Below are 18315 nucleotides of genomic sequence, written 5' to 3' on the forward strand. Positions count from 1 at the left end.
TGACGGCACAGTTTGGCAGTATCTGGGGCAGTGAAATCATGCTCCAACCTGGGAGCATCATTTGTGTTCTACTTGTCTCAGTCCTTCTTTACCACATGCAAGCAAGTTCAGGAGCTGCTCTATGGCTGAGAGCGCCTCGTGGCCTACTAGAGTCGAGGCCAGCGAACAAGTGATATTACATTGTATATCTGAAAAGCCCAAGACACACTCTACCCAATCTATATATTATCGAACAGCGCGTTCTGCCGAATCGTTGATAGCGATATGCCAGCCCTGCCAGTTTCGAACTCAGGCCGTTGTCCCGCGAGCCTACGGCTACGACGAGGAGTTTTAAGCGCTTCAGTCCGCTACGCTAGATGTTAGAGCTGCTTTTGTTATTATCCAAATAATGGACTCTAGGCATTGCCGCGTAATTATATCATATCCCCTTATATACGTGTATATTTGTGCTATCTCTTTGCCATAGTAGCGCCCCTTGTCAGGGTCTAGGGTAACTCTCGTCTGTTGGGGTTTAGTCGTAGAACTATCTGTGTGTTTTCCCTCTTCTGGTGGATTCTCTATGCCTCTTGGTACTTAGTAATCCTACCGGTATCGATCATATCTAAGCTAGCTAGGTCGGCCTATAAGCTATACTAGCTTGTTAGATACGATGGTTAGGTAGAATTAATAAGCGTAGAGTCGGGAAGCTGTTAAGTCTAGAGCGAGGGAACTACCGGATAAGGTGATGGGAGGAACGATTAGAAAAAAAGGATAAGCAAGTCTATAGATCGATTCTAACTAAACTATCAAAAAGCGTCCTAACGGTCGGGAGAAGACATCGCGGCGCCGTCCCTCGCCCAGCGGGAGTGGCGGAGGCAAGACGATCACTTCAAGGGTACACCAGCTGACGCCCACCGAATCCTGAGGGACATGGCTTCAGCCCTGAAGTTTGTACACGACAACGGTGTTTCCTATAACGATGTGAAACCTGCCAACATCCTCTACCGTACTGCTCGTGGCGCCGTGCTTATCGACTTCAGGCTAAGCAGCGCGAACAAGCAAGACTCCGAATCACTCTACACCTCAGGAACGCCCTGGTACATCCCGCCTGAATTCCTTGCAGACCCCGGAGTCGGCCGCGGCCCGCCTGGAGACGTTTGGGCTCTCGGCGTGGTAGGGCTGTACTTGCTTTGCGCTCTACCACTTCCTGATAAGGGGGCGGAGTGGCAAATTTGGGCGGTTGCTTCTCGAGCGAGCGCAAGTGCGCATACGGCCACGAGAAGCATGATACAATGGATCGAGACAGTGAAAGACGGGCGGACAAAGCTCAACTCTAGCCCTGTTCATAAAGTTGTCAGATGTATGACAGAGCCAATACGCTCAGAACGTGCTACGATGGATGAGGTCGTGGAGCTCTTGGAGAAGCTAGAACCCCGTGACAGGCCGACGGCAGAGGAGCTACTCGCGGACGTATGGTTCACAGAGGAATCGCCGGACACCCGGGACCCGCTTCCCGGGGAGATTGGGCACCCCGAGGAGGCGAAGCAGCATGGAGAGGAAGGACCATAGGCAGACATAGATTCTTTTCCTAACATTAAGGCTCCGTCAAAGAAAAACTGGGTTTGGAGTTGCCCCCTTTCGTCCGCATTGTTAAGAAAATAAACTCGAACTCAGCATCGAGTTCTAACCCTAGCAGCTTTTCTGATTCTGGCTTAGTGGTGCTAAAGTCACGCACTAGGGTTATTTACCCCGGAGGAGGTGTAACGTGGGCGACGTGTGGGGGACGAGGAAAAGTGGGGCGTGGCACGGGTAAGATAGGGAGGAATCCACATTGCCTGGCGAGATGGGCGGGGAGACCCCGCCATTTTACACTAGTGCTGGTGCATCTCCCCACCACCAGGAAGTAATGTGGATCTCCTATAACATTGGCCATAGGCTGCGGGGTAGCGAGGCTCAGATAATTGGACTGCATTCGGCGGCCATGCTCGGTGAGATTTGGAGCTTGTTGGTTGCATACATACGAGGGTGTACTTTGCGTGGATGACATCGCTACGGATTTTCAACCTAATCAATCGGTTGGTTCGGATACAGTCAAGTGCCCAGCTGTTGTATTTCTACAACACGAGGGCTGAGCGGCGGTATTACTTTGGCTGATATTGACTGTTTTTTAGCGTAGTTTAAGGGAAATCGCACGCCCCAGCAGAGTTGTACACGTATATGTATAGATTGTGGGTGAGGTTTTGTTATAGCAGGGCCCTGGAAGCCCCCGAAGATGTTTCGGGTCGGGTTCAGCTCCGTTCGGCATGGCGGTGCCACTTCCGGTCCGAGTACTCGGGTGGGTCATGGGACCCGCGGGGCCAACAGTGGTCTGGTTTCGAAAGAGGTTGAGGATGCTCTGAACTCGGTAGAGCAGCAGCATCTTCAAATCATTCTTGCGCTCGTACATTTCACCCCCTTGAGTCATTTCAGGAGCTAAACCTCTTGGTCAGTTCCAACATGAAAGTTGATTCTCGGAGCCTCCATTTCCGGTATCCTGCTCATAAATCCGCACGTACGCTGTCCGGAGGCGCTCCAGGCCAATCGCTCCCTGCCACACACTGTGACGTGAACCAACTGTCCTACAAAGGAGGGCTCTCCCACCTACCTCCCTAGCTCCAATATTACACTTTTCATTAGGCAGCTGCTTCATGAGTCACCTTGTGGCTGCAGGGCAAAGTTCCACAATCTTGAGCAAAGTGCTTCTGAGGGCGTTTCTGGCATAAAAGCGGGACACACCCGACCAGAGATTGTCTGGAATCAAGTTAAGCGGTACCGCTTTCGTGTATCATTCATCGCACCTTCCCAGCACGCCCCACTGCGTTTGAGTTCCAGCCTCCCAGCACCACTGCTCGCCCAATCCCTCTTGCTTCCAAGATGGGCGACCCTGTTCCCTGTCCCAAGTGCCACACACTTATTTCGAGCTCGGCAAGTGCTCAGTGTGTCACGTGCGATGCGTATGTTCTCCTCATTACCAAAGATTTATACGCTCGCACTAAGATTGAATGGCATTGGATAGAAATGCGCAGAAGGCGAAGATGAAGGCCGATGATGAGGCCAAGAAGGGAAAGGATGAAACTAAGAACGACAAGGAGGGCACTCAGCCAATGCCAATCAAGAAGTGATGTTTTTCTGACGGCCATCAGATTCGCGCATAGGGGGGCCACGGCGATCAGGAAGACCGTGTAGATGCGCAAGTCTGGTGAGATGGGACACAGGAGGAGAGAGTGCTTGAGCCCAGGAGTACTTGTATCTGTTCTTACAAACCCGACTCAGATTGTTCTTGCAAGCTTGTTAGTGGCTGGCTACCCCCTAAAATGATGTATAATCAAGATCACCTTGGCTTGTCATCTCACTTCTTTGTACACCGGTTCAATGTGATTAGGGCTTACAGACACGACGTATTCCTAGATTTCGAAGAGAGTGTCGTTTTACTAGTGATACCAATTTCCCACGGTCACCGACTTGACTTATATCGCGAGCTCGTCCTTTGTCTGGCCGGCTGGTTTAACCTCCTCGCATGCTGGGGCTGACTCAACCTTCTGACTCGTTGGTTCGGCCCCCTTGTGGCTCGATAGCTTGTCGCCCGAGTCTTTAGGGGGGGCCGGCATCGAGTTAAGCTTATCGTCAAGGGTGGGCAGGTGTTGCTGCTCAACCTCCTCGCAATTGGCCATCAGCCACTCGCGGCAGCGTTCCCTGTCGTCCTCCTCCCCCTCAAGTGCATAGCTCTTACCGCGCCGCTTCCAGAACGGCCGCTCGAACCACTCGGGCCAGAAGCCGCCAAACTCCCAATCAAGGATGGCCGTGATCTTGAGCGTCTTAGGGTCAACGAGCACGTTGTGCTGGCCCAAGTCGTTGTGGCAGAAGACAAAGTCGCCCTTGACATCGCTGCGCGGCCGCCAGGCACTGTGATACTTCCAATTAAAGTCACAGACGCGTTGCGGCGCGATCATGAGCGGTTCGCCTGGCACGCCGGGGGTGTCGGATCGCAGCGACTTGAGCGTCTCCACGTGCTGCTGTAGCTCCTTCTCGACGATCTTTTGGTCCTCCTCAGACAGCTCCTCCATACGGACGCCTTGCACAAACTCCATCACCAGATACATAGCGCCATCGTCCTCAAACGCCGACACGAATGCGGGCAGAGGGATGTTGGTCCGTTCGCGCAGATACTGCTGGACGGCGGCGTCGGTTCGGAACCGCTGGGACAGGGCGGCAGAAGGCGTCAAAATGTAGTTATCACCGAGGTCCGACCACTCGTGCCTTCGCAGAGTCCGCTTGACGAACAGATTTTTCAGGAAGTAGAGTTTCCGATCGGCAAAAACAGCCCAGCACCCGGGCTCCCTATTCTCGTGCAGAAAATTAGGAGGAGGAGGCATTGAAGCGTCTGTTTAGCGTTGTTAGGAGGTACTAGGAGGACCTTTGTAATGCCTGTTAATTGGTTTTCGGAATGGAGACGATGGGGAATCAGACAAACACGAATGAGTTCCATTTTTTATTTCGAAGCTGTGTTAGGGAAAATTGTGGTCACGTGTCCGGCTGGAAGAAACCTCTACCGCTCCCAGGCTCAAACGTTACACAGACGAAAGTGGCTTCCGAGCTTATTCCTCTCCCGAGCCCAGTTTAAGGCGCGGCCGGCGCCGATTTGTCGTATCAGAAATCCAAAGGCAGCTTCCTTTTACCACTCCGGCCAATGCCACAGCGGCCGTCACATCTCTCATTTTTGACCAGATCGAAATGTCGATGGATGTCCGCGAAAATATCCTCATGGTTTTCGTTTTCAAATCTCCGCAGCCAGTAGTAATCTGTTATAGCTAACCAGCAGCAGCAACATTTATCTTCCTCCCATTCGTCGCCTAACGCCGGCTGTGGGTGATGGAAGGTTCTCCGAGCGAGGGTGGCGGCGAGATCGACGAGAGAGTGTAGCTTCGCGGAGGTGACAGGGCCCGTACAGCCGACGAGGCGACGTTTTGCGTAGGTGACAGTGACGAGGCGGCGTCTCGCGTGAATGACGGAGAGGCTGACGGGGCCGATAGGGCCGACAGGGCCGACGAGGCGACGTTTTGCGCAAATGACAGTGACGAGGCGGCGTCTCGCGTAAATGATGGAGAGGCTGACGGGCCTGACAAGGCCGTGACCGAGTAGAGGACAACACGGATGAGCCTCTGAACAAAGCACCGTGTTCTCGCAGCATGGAGGATTGGTTTTGAAGAGCGAATGAATGAACCCAAAAGTTGCCTGTTTGGCAACATAGAGAATGGAGCGGGCCATATGCCAACACGTAGCATATTGACCAGACGTATCCTGTCCATTCTTCATCAGCTCGACAAAGTGGTGAAGGCGACCCCAAGCATGTGCAGGAGGGGGAATGGCCATCATGTCTAAAGTATTCTCCGTAAGTTGTTCCATGTAGACCAACGCGGAGAGTATCAGAATTGCCGACGCCGGATCTATCTCCCTAAGCATGCGCCGAAGAAACCATCCATTGAAGCTATCGTAAAGTTCCCAGACATGATGTCGACTTCCGCAGGAGATGTTTGAGGCTTGCGCAAGACCACAGAGGTGTATTAAAATTTCTTTCTCGATCGGATGTAACGTTAAATAGTTGAACTTCGACTCTTGACTCCTGTAATTACATGGTAAGAAGGTGAACAAAAGACTCAAGCGTGGAACTTAGGTACCTGAAAGCTACAACGGCATCATGGTCATTGACCTTAACTGAATTGACAAACGTCCTGAAGGTAGAAAGAACGTATTCTGGGGGCTGAGAATCTTCCATCGTAAGTGATTCATCCGACTCTCTGCGAATGCCGAGGGGTGATACGGAAAGGATGGTGAGTGGATGTGGCCAAGGAATGAAAATGTGCTACGACGTTTCTTTCGTAAATACCCGAGCCCGTTCCTCGAGGTCAGAGAGGACAGTATTGACATTACTGTGTCGATGGCTTAGCTGAAACATTATGCAGGGAGCATATCAGTGACGACAGGGCTAGTGTGCAGTCTCGTGGGGCAGGGGGAGTGAGTATATCATACCTCGGAGCGTATATCACCACCCTACCACACTCAGAGAAATTGCCATCTGGAACGAATAAGCAACCCCAAGCATCTGTTTTAGGGATGGTACGTTTAGGTAGCATCCAGCTCGTCTATGCAAGAGGTCGCGGGGGACATTTGGGAGAACATTCCCCGCAATCTTCATCTTCCTCTCCGAATAGACCCAGCTTATTATAAATCTAATACAGACTGGAGAGGTTCACGTCTCCATTACATCGCGCGTGCCTCTCAGATAGATGCCTATTCCTTGTGTTTTTTAAACCACCTGTCCTTTGATCTATCCCTATTGAACGTTCGGAGTTATCCGCTACGCTGCCTTGTGAAGGCTATGTGCAATTACACCGGAAGGAGATATTTGTGTGGTCACAGCAGATGGATTCCCACCCAGTGGTGCCAGCACTACACGCTTCATGGGAAGAGGTGTGAACCTAATCCTAAGGACTTAAAGGACACAGAGGATGTTTGCAGTATGTAACCCAGTCATCTTTACCGTATGTAAAGCACGATCTTGACAGACAACCTAGCTGATTGCCGACAAGGCTCCTTGTTCTCAATGGGCTGAGGAGCTAATGGAGTAGGTGAAATAGCCAGGAGAAACGTCGAGAGAGATGGAACACGCGCGTTGACGGATCGGGCTGGACAACAACAGGAGAAGTGTAGAACAAAGAGGAACATGACGTGTTAGCGCACGATTTCACCCTTTTCTCTTTCGTCAAACCATTATTCTCCCTTCTCTCATGTCTTTCTTTGAGCAAGTAATAGTGTCATGCTATCTGTACAAGTGGCATTCCGAGGAGCGGCTACATCACCAAACCCTGCTCGGGTACACACAAGTTTTCTCTCCACCCGTTAAGTCCGATGAAAACGCAGGTTTGGCGGCACTCTGTCAGTCCGGTGGGGCAGGAGCCGGATAGCTACAAGAGCACGCTAAACAAGTTGGAGTAACATGCCGAGACATACTATTAGGCGCCTCTTTAAGGCTAAGAACCTCAATCACGAGTTACTCGTCTTTTCCGTCTTCCCCACAACCCCTGCCGCCCTACCAGGGAATCATAGCGTCCTTGGCTTTCGCCCCCCCTTCCTCTACCAACCCGTTCCCTGCCCCCTTTTCCCAAAATCACGAGTTACTCGTCTTTTCCGTCTTCCCCGCAACCCCTGCCGCCCTACCAGGAAATCATAGCGTCCTTGGCTTTCGCCCCCCCTTCCTCCACCAACCGGTTCCCCGCCCCCTTTTCCCAAAATCACGAGTTACTCGTCTTTTCTATCTTCCCCGCAACCCCTGCCGCCCTACTAGGGAATTATAGCGTCCTTGGCTTTCGCCCCCCCTTCCCCTACCAACCCGTTTCCCGCCCCCTTTTCCCAAAATCACGAGTTAGTCGTGTTTAACCACCCCACCCGGGAAATCACGACTTTCTCGTCTTTCGCCCTCCTCGCCTTGCTTTTCTTGATGCCGCAACTATCAAGATCGCGGACGGTATTTGGGTCAAGGCTGCCAGTGTAACGCAGCTGCTCAGGGGAATAAAGAGAGATCCTGAGCAAGGTTTCGAAGCTGGTCAGGCAGAAAACCTTCTCAAGCACGATCTCAGAGCGCGTGATAATCGCTGTCTACGTGTATAAACATAACTTACATGAATCCGACTGAAAATCATGGTCACCTTACCCGTCAGGTTGCATATCCGATCCGTGCCTGTTTGAATTGGCAGAAAGGGCTAGATCTTTTACCCTTGCCATAGAGCCTGCGCAAGCCACCTGCAGGGTTTGGCCAATCGCACCTTCCCCGTCTTTCGCCTCCCCTACGCCTGGAAATCACGAGCTACTCGTGTTTCTTCCTGGAACGTCTTTCCGGAATCACGACTTCCTCGTCTTGCGCCCCTTCCCCCAGTAACCTACCTCCCCCCCCCCCCCCCCGGAAATCACGAGTTACTCTATTTTTCCCTCCTTCCCTTCCCCCCGACTCGCAAGTGTGTTATTACTTTGTTTATTCGAAAGAATGATCGGCGGAGAAACATCCCGCGCTTCTTAGGGTAAGCCGATTTCTTAACTCCACGGGAGGACAAGTACCTTATGCCCTAGAGGGGTATATGTATGTCTGGGACCGCCTACACTCAGAGTGCACCAGCTGACTTTCTACCAGCCTCGATGGTTGCCTTATTACGCCACCCGCGTTGCCTCTGTGTCCTTGTTCGTCAACATGCAGGGCGATGTCACAGGCGGTGAGCTGGCCCGGTCTATTGTGGCCTTCGCCATTCCGTCGGTAACCTGTCTTATCTCTATCATTTGCACCTGGGTGTTCGGCGAACGCAGATCGTTACCACGTCCGTATCCCGATTGGGAGATCCTCGTCGCAACCTGGCCTCTGTTCAGCGCTGCTGGAATTTGCCTTGCGGTTCTCACGGCACAAAAACGCGACGTCCGCTATCACCTCGCCTTGAAAGGCGTAGGATTTTTGTCTGTGGACGTTCGGGTGGTATGTTAACTTTTCCCTGCTTTTAGAGATCAACTATTAATTGCTTTTCAGGTCGTTGTATTGGGCCGCGCGATTTTCCTGTCTAATCAAGATGTGCCCTTGCTGCGGCTACTAGTATACTTTATCCTATTTGGAGCAATTCACCTTCTTCTTCTTGGTCTGGGAATTTGGAAATTACTCGATGGCGGATCTGAGTTCATTTGGGCTGTGCCGAGCACTCATCATTTTGCCGTCTTCCTTTTCCTTGTTTCATTGTTCATCTATAGGGCTTACCGTTGGGGCCGTTGGGGGGAGAGCTACAGGTGCAAGAGCCTGGGATGGTGGGGGGTTGGGTTCCAGGCTGCCAACCTGGTTGCATTTGTCCTGCCGGTTATTGCTGTGGCGCTTCGTACTAGATGGGCTCATTTGTCTCAGTGTTTGGCTTCCTCTGTTATTGTGCTCCTTACCGATATAAGGAAATGGTGGCAGGCTGGGCATTCCGGTGGCGAGAGGCTTTCCGGTGGTGACAGAGGCTCGATGGTTCTAAGTAGATTGTCTAGTCGAGATAAAGTTTAGGGGGTTATCCGGTAATTCGAGCGCAAGAGAAGACGGCAGCAACGCGGAGGGTGCTGCTCAACACGTATAGGAGGGCCATACGTGTGCTCGGGTACCAGGGGCGATGGCGAATCCGGTATAAATCACCGGACGTCGACCGTTTTCATATCGAATAGAGTTTTGGTCGTGCAGTTCACCCGATCCACTGAAGCGCCCTGATTATTCTCTTCAGTTACATCTACTCTCTTTACCGACTATATTAAGATAGATTTGTAACGTGTCAGAAGCTGTGGAGCTTCTAAGAGTATTAGCCACACATATACCACAGTTGTATGAGGCTGTTCAACGCTTTGGCCAGTCCCTTTGTCTATAAATACCACTCGTTTGGTCTCCTTTGTAGATAGTTCAACAAGGCACTCTTTTCCTTCCGTATAGCCACCCACTGCAGACGCTATTCTCAACGCTTCCGGAGCTCACCACTGCGTTCGGCATAACGTCTTCTCACCAACTTGCTGCGAATCCGCTCTTCCGGCTGCTTCTGCCAGAACGAGTATCGAGTTACGATGCACCGCCTGTCTCCAGTGGTCGCTCAAGGTTGTCTAAAGCCTTTCTAGCTCATGGGTCTGTCAACTGACAGATATTGCAGAAGTATCCCGCGCCCTATCCTCGTTCAAGGAGGAGGTTACAGAACTACGTAAAGATCTCCAGGACAAGCGCGAGAAGCAGAAATCCGTCGACGATATTACCTATGATGGTAGTATGCAGTCTCGTTTTACAAGCCTTGTCGCAATCATCACCAGCTGCGGCCTCCTGGTACGGCGAAAATTACAGGACCTGCAGAGAAAGCGAAGCCTGAACGAACTTAAAGTCATGTGGAGCGACACCATCGAAGCCGGACGATTATCCGACCCCAGATTTTTTGAGATCGGCTTGCTCAAGACTATCGATAGGACGATGGAGTCTATAGCACAGAAGTGCGAAACCGCAGGATATAAGTTTCTGGCGAATTCGTGGAAATACGACGGCATGGAGCTAGAGTGCGTTGCACAGCTGACAGAAGACCTCTGGAACAAGGTAAACGGTGAAACACACAACGAGGATGCAATTAAAGATACGGGCGAGAAGAGGATGGAGAAAACTCCAGGTGAAGACGATGAAGATTTGGAGTTGAGTAAGCTTGATAGACCTGTCTCTTAGGTAGATAGATAATTGATCAAACTCTCCGTCAAGCTTCGATGAGACAAAAGTAACGAACCCGAGGCTGAAGCAGGGCGACCAAAAAGATAACCCGCGGAGTGGTATCTACGGGCTCTCTCCATTCAGATGACGGCGCGTTTGGAAAGCATGATTGGGTTGGTGAGGGCGGAACGGTTAGACTGTTTTGGGATCGACAAATTAATTACTGCTTATTGGTAATGTTCGGGTACGGATTCCATTTCCGGCGCTGGCACACCACCCCTACAGCGTTAGCTTCGGCATCTGACAAGGGAAGTGTGCATATCGTGCATGTGCTGGACATACGGACGTTGAGATGGCCAAGGACCTCGCCAACCGTGACGTACCCAGACAAGGCGACCAAGGGCTGGGAAAAGAACTGCAGAGTGACATCCCGCAGCCACGGCCGCGGGCTGGCAGGTTCCACCCAAGCGAATTAGCTTGTAGTATGACTGCCGTTCCGTCTATAAGTAGGGTTAGGGTAAATGGTCTGTGCATATGCAGACGCATGTGGCGAGTATTGCTGTAAAAACGAACTTAGTCTGAACCAACTGTGTCTTGGAGTGTTTTGTTAGGTAGTACCCTTCTGAACTTTTAAGCATGAGTTTTAGACGTTGCCTATACGATGCTCAGCATTACCAGAACCCTTGGGCCCAATACTCTATCATCAGATTCCGTGTCACCTGACGCAGCGAGTTCTTCCGTCATTTAACGGCTCCACGCGAATTACCCCGCCAACTTCCCCGCCGAAGCATATTTTTACAGACGGGAAATCCCTCGCGCACAGAGCAGACAGCCTCGAATGTCAACCAAAACAACCCACAATCGATCGATCGATACCTATATCAAGAATGCCAAAAAGTGTTGAGAGTGAAGGCGACGCCTTGAAACGAACTGCTGAACAGGTAAGTTGTTGTATTTCTTTGTAAGCCTTCATAGCTAACGAGAGATTAGACAGGCTTGTCGATAGACAACCTCGAAGTCAGCAATACAAGGAGCTCGAACACAGCGGCTATTTACATAGAGAATCGCAACGGTTTCATCATTGCCGAAGAAGATTGGCTGTACCCACCGATCGGAAAGTGGTTATACAAGCATGATGAACTCCCCAGCACTTTCTTTGGTGTGAACGATGTCGTGATTAAATATATTGATAAGAAGATATAATCAGATGGATGGTAGTCTTCTATGGAGATATTCATACAAATCGGTGTGGTTGAACCTAGAGCTCATCTCCTTAAGCAGGACTAGAGAATCGGTTTGTTTCCATTGAACCTCGAAGACCTCGTCGATCATAGTGATACCACCTCCTTTCTTTACATGTAAGGACATGAAAGAACGGTGCCTAACAAACAAACTCGCGATCTCCGAAGAAGATATTTCGAAATACCCTACTATCTCAAAGTTAGCTTTATACCAATCTATGGTTTGGTGACATGACATACAATGCTGAGTGACATAGAGCCGTTGTGCTTTGTTTTCGGGCATGACTATACGGAAGCGATTGTTTATCCACTTCGTTACATACCAACCGGGCTTACGCGTGCCGTCTTGTCTAAGTTCGCCAGGCTCATACTCAAATTTGATAATGCTGTCGACCCCTTTCATCACCCATATCAGGGCTTCACCGGTGTGAACAGACATAACGCAACACCGACGGACATACTCCGAAAGCCCCTCGGCCGCGTATTTTGTGTCAGCTGAAGGAGAGGCACACTTGTCCCTAAGCTGAACTGATCGAGGCATCGATCCGCCGGAGTCTGGTAGATCGGTAGGTGTGGTCAGTGCAGGTCTGGAACAGCACAGCATGCCGGCTAAGACGACTAAACCGAGCTGAACAAACATACCTTGACAGACGCTTCCACGCTGCTCATGGGCTCCTGCATTCAGCCTCTTCGGCTGTGGCTCCTCGGGTGTGCTTGGCGCCGAATGGAGTCGCCGAGGAGCGGGATCTTCTGTCATCTCTGCGTCAGGATCTTGAGGCTTGCCGCCGTACAACTGGTCCTTCAGGGGGTGAACAACACCCGGTTGATTTGGTTGTGGGGCAACTGTGCCGTGTATTGGTTGATCCGCTTCGGGGGTCGTTATACCGGTCCCTCGAGATTGCGCTGCCGTTGGCGTAGTATCCTCAGCCACAGTGGGGTATCTCCCGATAGATGGCGGCAGGGTATTCTTGGGGTGGTCGTGAAAAGGCTGGGCGGGCGGTGGGGCAGGAGAGAATCGGGTTGGCTGAGCTGTGGTCGTGGTTGCTGGCCGGTGGACGGGAATAGGTCTGGGCGTGATCGGCGGTCTCTGTTCGCGAACGACCTCGACGAGTTCCGGTTGATTTCGCCAACACGGCCATGTTGCTATCCTCCGAGCTCCTTCCGAAAGCGCTTTGACACCATTGGTTGAACGTTTGTAGATGTCATCTGGTTTCAGGATGACTGCCAAGATACCGAGCGTGCGGTCATCTAATCCTTCCAAGCAAGCGCGTTTCTCGAGGCCTTCTTGTTGCGCTTTTCCATCCTCTAATCCTTTAATAACCCGCCTCAAAAATAAAGATGCGTTGAGGAGAGTCCGTCTGTCGAGTTTCTCTCGAATGAGTTGCTTTTGGGTGACAAACTTCCGAACATTAAGGCATTCAATAGCCCAAGTTAGGAGGTTAACAAATTCCTCTTCTTTGATAGGTTCAATAACATCGGTAGCAAGAGTCAAATCCCATAAATAGTCGAGAAGTGGATAAACAAGGGTACGGAATTTTTCCATTGGGAGACGTATAAGTCGTTACGGCGGGAGAGAAAAGCAAGTCGGCAAGGAGCTCGTGTGACAAGGGAGACAAAGATGAGACTGTAAAGGACAAGGTACTCGCGAAGCGGGGGGGGGAAAAGGGAGAGGAGACGGGAAAGACGAGGCTCGTGAGTCTGGTGGGGTGGAAGACGTTCCAGGGGGAAATCACGAGTAACTCGTGATTCCAGGGAGGGGGGAACGAAAGACGTGGACGTTGTGATTTCCGAGTAGGGCAGGAGTTGCGGGGAGAGCGGAAAAACACGAGAAACTCGTGATTCTAGTGGGAGGGGAGGGGGCCGTGAATCTAACTACTAGTGTAGGCTTGGGGGGGAAGTACCCTGAAGTGGAGCTGCTCAAAAGAGGACTAGTGTAGTCAGAACGGGGAGTGTGGGTCTGGTGAGACAGGGAGCCTCCACAACTTGTGATATGTGTGCTCCTGTTGTCTCGTCGGTGACAAGGGATGTCCAAATCCGAAAGCATTTCTTTGTCGGAAACCTGCCTTAATTCCATTGCTCGCCGAGACTCGAGGGTAATTACACGTCGAGAGGAAGGGCTCCATTATTTTTCGGGTGCGGCTGAGCCGTGAGAGGAAAAAGGGCGAAACCAGGGTGACATATCTGCCTAGCTTGTCTTGCTCTCGCTGATATACTCACCCTCCCTCAATCACCTCCACCCTGACAGGGATATGGTAGCGGTGGTCTCTCTTGTATCCTGCAGATCGATACTCTCACCACCCATTCATTCTCGTATATCCAGACCCCCAAGACAAGACGCTGTACTGGAAATGGGAAGATGGATCGCTACCATCTCCGAAACGCCATATGAACATCTGTTGATCACCTTGCACTTCACTTGATGCCAACATACTGCTTCCTTAACATGAACGACTCCAACTCTCCAGTCCATAGGCGCTTATATATTTATGGAAAGGGGGAACATATCCTGGTGCTCTCGCGAGATGATTTGTGCCTATTTACCGAGGCAACTTACAAGCCCTGTCAAGAAGGAAAGTTCCCTATCTTCTGGGACGATGGGTATGTAGTATATCGTGAACGGATGATAAGAATGAACCTAATATATTTTAGGACTTTTGACTGGATATCTGCCGAGGCCTTTTTGCGTCTTCATCCATGTTCCTTGGTAGACTTGTCAAGAAAGCAGGTTAAGAAATATGTAACTAACGCATTGTTAGCAAAGTACGTACTATATTTAAGCCGAAATATGATAGTGAGAACTGGCTAACGAAAAAGAAATAGGAGCAAGCTGAACCGGGCAGGGGATGCCGAAACTGGTACCGAGGTGGAATGATGTGGTGTCTGATCGGCTTCGTTTACAACCTAAGCACAGTAGATTATCCTCCAGGGCCACATATGCGATGTCTGAAGCCAGTTCAAATACCACGCTTTCTTGCTACTACAGGCGCCTGCCAACTTGTCGCTGATTAGATCGTAGTCTATATACGACAGAGGCTAGTGTCATGCTCCTTGACTTCCACTTACCTAGCGACGATTCTTCCTCAATGGAAGCCGCAGTCCATACCACCGACTCGAATCTCCCGAGTTTCCCGCCTTCCACGCGCACTCCGATACAAGCAACCCCACTTACCCAGCCCCGCGAAGGATCGAGTGCAGCTTGGCTTTGTCCATTTCCAAACTGCTTAGAGAAATGCATGACAATGAATGACCTTAAGGTATATTCATCCTTCAATGTTCCAGAATACTAGATACTAATCCCAGAATCTAGCACCATCTGATGACTCGTCATGTCGACGATATTAAGGCCTTTAAGGCCAAGCTCATCTCATTGAAAGATAAGAGAATGGTATCTAAGAAGGATAAGGAGATAATCAAGTGCCTTATCAGCGTACGCGGGACCCGGAAGAAGACTTGCACATACCCCAGATACGGTATGACTTCCGCTTTTCCATCGACCCGCAAGAGAGATATGGTCACCCACTTGAACAAATCGGCAGCTTATTATGAGGGTGAGAATAACAAAGGGCTGGCCGAGGGTGAGGATAACGAAGAGCTGGCTGAGGGTAAGGATAACAAAGGGCTGACAGAGGGTGAGGATCACAAAGGGCTGGCTGAGGGTGAGGATAACGAAGGGCTGGCTTTTGGTGATAGGCTTCCACTTTGGCTTTAATGTTTCCACTATTTGTTTCAACAAATGTTATCTTGATTGCTTACGCTTCATTCTACTTATTCTGCCTTTTTGTTTTCCTTTCTTTCCCTTATAGCTTTTGTAATGCAGAACTTGCTATTGCTAGAGTCCCATTGTGAGGGAGAACACGCCTTATTTGCCTCCGAGCTACGGCTGACGCCACTTGCCATTCCCCTCCTTGCAATAATACCGCTAGGCCCGGGGCAGACCGCGCAGGGCAAACCGGATTGCGATGTTGCTCGCTCAAGCCTCAGCTGCCGCATCGGGAAGCTCACCATAATCGACGCTCTCACCCGGCGTTTCTGGCATTGTCATCTCCAAGCCCAGTTCCACCTCATACTCCTGATTAACCCCAAACCGCCTGTTCTCCTCGTCGAAGCAAAGCCACTTGCCTTCCTTGGCGATACGGCGCCCGAGCCACACTATCCTCTCCCTCCTTTCCTCGGTCATCGACTCGACCTCAAAATATTTGTCGTCGTCGTCAGTCTCCGTCACAAACCACCCGTCGGGGAAGTACTTCTCTACAAAAGCGAAGCCCCGCAGTGCAAAATCCTCGGGCAGCGGCCGACGATTCGGCGCCTCCGGCCGCGGCTCCCCGGCCTCCGCGCCCTCGTTCTTCTTCCTCTCCTCCTCCTGCTTCTCATTCCAGCCCGGGAACGGCTCTCCACTTTCCAGGAAACGCGCCAGGGACTGCGAAACGTTTTGAGGCGACGACGAACCAATCAACGCATTGAGCATGATTGCTGTCAGCTTCCAAGGGAAGTGGGATGCCACGTGGGCCATAGCGTCCGGGAAGAACGTAAGATGGTGGATGAAGACGAGAGTGACATGAAGAAAGGGGAGGGTGTTGTGGTCGCCAAGGCCACGGCAAACCACATCGTAGGTGGCGTTAAAGAGCTTGCGCGTGCTGGAGAACTGCTTGCTTGCGCTGACGCTAGGCGAAGGAGCTAGCTTCTCCAAATCTGACACTGGCTGGTCCTGGGATTCGGTATCGATAGGACGCATGACTCTGAGCGCCTGAGCGATCGGGTTACTCTGGTCCCCATATCCCATCAGCGCGCAGATATTGGAAATGCCAATGTAGTACCTAATGGCTCTGTTAGTCACAAATACATTACAAATCGACCAGCCATACACTTTGCATACCCAGGTCTGAGCCATCGACGAGTAAAACGACCGATATGGTTGTTAATCAACTCGAGGAACCGGTCCATCGATGGCTCCAGCTCCTCGTCATGCTCCCCGCTGAACAAGATGCCGTGTGTTCTAAGGTAGTACAGCTCTACGGGTGGGAGTCTGGCTTGCTGCGGATTCGGAGTGCGGGACATGATAGGCTCGAAGAGAGTCATGATGCTCCCCCGCGCGGACAGGAACGGCAGCTCCACGCACAGGGACTTCGAGTAGTAGTAAAGTTGTTGCAGTGCGTTCGGGCGAGCAAGAATGGCCAGGTGGTGATAGAGCCTTCCCGTCGTTGGAACCTTATCGGAGGCACGGCTGTACCAGTGGCGGGAAATGGCTGTCCAGACCTCTCGCTCCCGAATATCGTCGTCTTCAATCGCCATTCGATAGCGGCCAAGATCTCCGAGGCACTCGGTCCATGTGTCCTCGAAGGCAGGCACCGTCTCGTAGAGCAGGGCCATCATCGAGTAGGCCATGTAGATGAATGTGAGCATGTGATCCAAGCTAGCTGGCAGGTGATGCCTCAGGAGCTCCAGGAAGCTGTGGATGCTGTGCCGCCACATGCGGGCGGGCATGGCATATTTGGCAGCCAACCTTCTCAATGCCGGGCTTGCGGAGGGATGCTGGGAGGCGAGGAAAAAGTCGTGGTGCTCGTGGAGCAGAGTGCGATGGAGGGCGATCAGAGCCTGCCACTGATCGTTGTTAAGCTTGTTTGCGGGATCCGTTTGGGAACTCTGGTTGTTGTCGACCTCGATACATTTACTCTCGACCATGACCAGGCCGGTGTAGATGCCTTTGACCTCGGCCACCAGCTGCTCCTGGGAGATGGGGCGCGTTAAGGGCTGCTTGATGAGCTTTGTCGAGTCATCGTCCGCTGGCGGCGGGGCTGGACCGTGGGCAGGGCCCCGGGACGGGACAGGGTGGGACTGACGACGAAAAGCGGCCGCATTGGACTCGTCGTACGGGCGTGGAACGGGAGCGACAGTCCATGGCGTGCTCTTCCCGGAAGCCCTAGGTTCAGGTCTGGCTTTGCTATCCTCGAGTTTTCGCAGGGTGAGCTTCCATGACACTTGCCTCGGATGCGCGTCCCACTTCCCAACTCGGGCGATGATGGAGATAACGATGATGGATACAACAATGATAGTGGCAACGGCAACCGAAATGTGAACGTGCCGGAAAATGTCAAACGTCAGAGCAAACTGGTAGATGACGGGCCACATTGTTGTTGGTAGATTGGTGGGTGTCGATGCTTCGGGGTGCAATGCGTCAACGCCAGCTCTGTAGGCTCCGCCTTGAGCTCTCGGGCAGGTAGGGGGACCTTATCTGCTCGGCCTCTGGTTCGCGCACTAACGCTCCAAAACCATCGTCTCGTTGGCTTGTCTGCCTCTCGAGCAGGGCGGTTGAGGGAAGGGGGATAGGGAGGGGTGCCTGCCCACTGCTCAAGAACGGGGCGGGGTGGGATGGGAGTAGGCGCCTTGGGTTGCGGAATTGATGCCGCTGCCTGGCCACAGAAGCATGAAGGCTCGCGTGTAGCAAGGCATCCAGCCAAAGGGACATCGGAGGCGGACGCCGGTCAACTGTGTCCCCGCGGCAACTGGGGAAGACAAGGCTGAATGACGAGACACGAGTATCATGGCTGGCGTCCTCGTTAGCAACGGGGGTATACCGAGATGCCTACCGAGCGTACATGAATTCGACATCAAAAACCCCTGACAGTGGCACCGCCCAGCTCGCCGATCCCCAACCTGCAGACGGCTGCTTGTGCGCGCACCTTTCTTCGCAGCTCACGCCCTGACGCAGGAAGCCTTGCTCGTTTTTATGGCGAAAAGCAACAACAAAACCTTGGCCTGCCTGCTTCGCCCGACCGTATTCAATAACCCCCCGGGAGGCCGGGTTGCTTCGTGCGGCCCACAGTCGGTGTG

General features: G+C 52.0%; 10 protein-coding genes across 10 annotated transcripts; 5 read left to right on the forward strand and 5 right to left on the reverse strand.

The window, feature by feature from the left end:
• Nucleotides 1-909: 909 nt before the first annotated feature.
• P884DRAFT_298134 (kinase-like domain-containing protein) lies at nucleotides 910-1548 on the forward strand (the record flags this gene model as incomplete). The annotated part of the gene is made up of 2 exons (XM_069444578.1): nucleotides 910-1152; nucleotides 1384-1548. The coding sequence occupies 2 exons, from the start codon at nucleotides 910-912 to the stop codon at nucleotides 1546-1548; spliced, it is 408 nt and encodes a 135-aa protein (XP_069299167.1).
• Nucleotides 1549-2473: 925 nt separating this feature from the next.
• P884DRAFT_257103 (uncharacterized protein) lies at nucleotides 2474-3359 on the reverse strand (the record flags this gene model as incomplete). The annotated part of the gene is made up of 2 exons (XM_069441114.1): nucleotides 3035-3359; nucleotides 2474-2972 (listed from the first exon to the last, which is right to left on the reverse strand). Coding segments are annotated over exons 1-2 (316 nt in total), but the record flags the coding sequence as incomplete, so codon positions are not given.
• Nucleotides 3360-4460, reverse strand: P884DRAFT_257104 (kinase-like domain-containing protein). Its single transcript, XM_069441115.1, has one exon. The coding sequence runs from the start codon at nucleotides 4389-4391 to the stop codon at nucleotides 3486-3488; it is 906 nt and encodes a 301-aa protein (XP_069299169.1). The 5' UTR covers nucleotides 4392-4460; the 3' UTR covers nucleotides 3360-3485.
• A 7-nt stretch (nucleotides 4461-4467) lies between these two features.
• Nucleotides 4468-5865, reverse strand: P884DRAFT_111369 (uncharacterized protein). Its single transcript, XM_069437080.1, has 2 exons — nucleotides 5694-5865; nucleotides 4468-5638 (listed from the first exon to the last, which is right to left on the reverse strand). The coding sequence occupies exons 1-2, from the start codon at nucleotides 5789-5791 to the stop codon at nucleotides 4666-4668; spliced, it is 1071 nt and encodes a 356-aa protein (XP_069299170.1). The 5' UTR covers nucleotides 5792-5865; the 3' UTR covers nucleotides 4468-4665.
• A 418-nt stretch (nucleotides 5866-6283) lies between these two features.
• On the forward strand, nucleotides 6284-6641 carry P884DRAFT_257108 (uncharacterized protein). The gene is made up of 2 exons (XM_069441116.1): nucleotides 6284-6533; nucleotides 6591-6641. Exons 1-2 carry the CDS (start codon nucleotides 6395-6397, stop codon nucleotides 6626-6628), a joined length of 177 nt encoding a protein of 58 aa, XP_069299171.1. The 5' UTR covers nucleotides 6284-6394; the 3' UTR covers nucleotides 6629-6641.
• A 1559-nt stretch (nucleotides 6642-8200) lies between these two features.
• Nucleotides 8201-8842, forward strand: P884DRAFT_290687 (uncharacterized protein; the record flags this gene model as incomplete). The annotated part of the gene is made up of 2 exons (XM_069444068.1): nucleotides 8201-8533; nucleotides 8585-8842. Coding segments are annotated over exons 1-2 (534 nt in total), but the record flags the coding sequence as incomplete, so codon positions are not given.
• A 788-nt stretch (nucleotides 8843-9630) lies between these two features.
• Nucleotides 9631-10276, forward strand: P884DRAFT_268178 (uncharacterized protein; the record flags this gene model as incomplete). The annotated part of the gene is made up of 3 exons (XM_069442176.1): nucleotides 9631-9661; nucleotides 9705-10238; nucleotides 10269-10276. 3 exons carry the CDS (start codon nucleotides 9631-9633, stop codon nucleotides 10274-10276), a joined length of 573 nt encoding a protein of 190 aa, XP_069299173.1.
• Nucleotides 10277-11530: 1254 nt separating this feature from the next.
• On the reverse strand, nucleotides 11531-13110 carry P884DRAFT_328257 (uncharacterized protein; the record flags this gene model as incomplete). The annotated part of the gene is made up of 3 exons (XM_069445587.1): nucleotides 12130-13110; nucleotides 11728-12042; nucleotides 11531-11676 (listed from the first exon to the last, which is right to left on the reverse strand). Coding segments are annotated over exons 1-3 (1362 nt in total), but the record flags the coding sequence as incomplete, so codon positions are not given.
• A 660-nt stretch (nucleotides 13111-13770) lies between these two features.
• On the forward strand, nucleotides 13771-15304 carry P884DRAFT_257111 (uncharacterized protein). Its single transcript, XM_069441117.1, has 4 exons — nucleotides 13771-14085; nucleotides 14137-14247; nucleotides 14308-14741; nucleotides 14795-15304. Exons 3-4 carry the CDS (start codon nucleotides 14529-14531, stop codon nucleotides 15194-15196), a joined length of 615 nt encoding a protein of 204 aa, XP_069299175.1. The 5' UTR covers nucleotides 13771-14085; nucleotides 14137-14247; nucleotides 14308-14528; the 3' UTR covers nucleotides 15197-15304.
• Nucleotides 15305-15390: 86 nt separating this feature from the next.
• Nucleotides 15391-17613, reverse strand: P884DRAFT_283622 (uncharacterized protein; the record flags this gene model as incomplete). The annotated part of the gene is made up of 4 exons (XM_069443673.1): nucleotides 15391-15957; nucleotides 16216-16301; nucleotides 16361-17319; nucleotides 17377-17613. The coding sequence occupies 4 exons, from the start codon at nucleotides 17611-17613 to the stop codon at nucleotides 15458-15460; spliced, it is 1782 nt and encodes a 593-aa protein (XP_069299176.1). The 3' UTR covers nucleotides 15391-15457.
• Nucleotides 17614-18315: the final 702 nt, after the last annotated feature.

The sequence above is a fragment of the Thermothelomyces heterothallicus genome (genome assembly GCF_042370625.1).
Source record: "Thermothelomyces heterothallicus CBS 202.75 unplaced genomic scaffold P884_scaffold_6, whole genome shotgun sequence".
Taxonomy (NCBI): domain Eukaryota; kingdom Fungi; phylum Ascomycota; class Sordariomycetes; order Sordariales; family Chaetomiaceae; genus Thermothelomyces; species Thermothelomyces heterothallicus.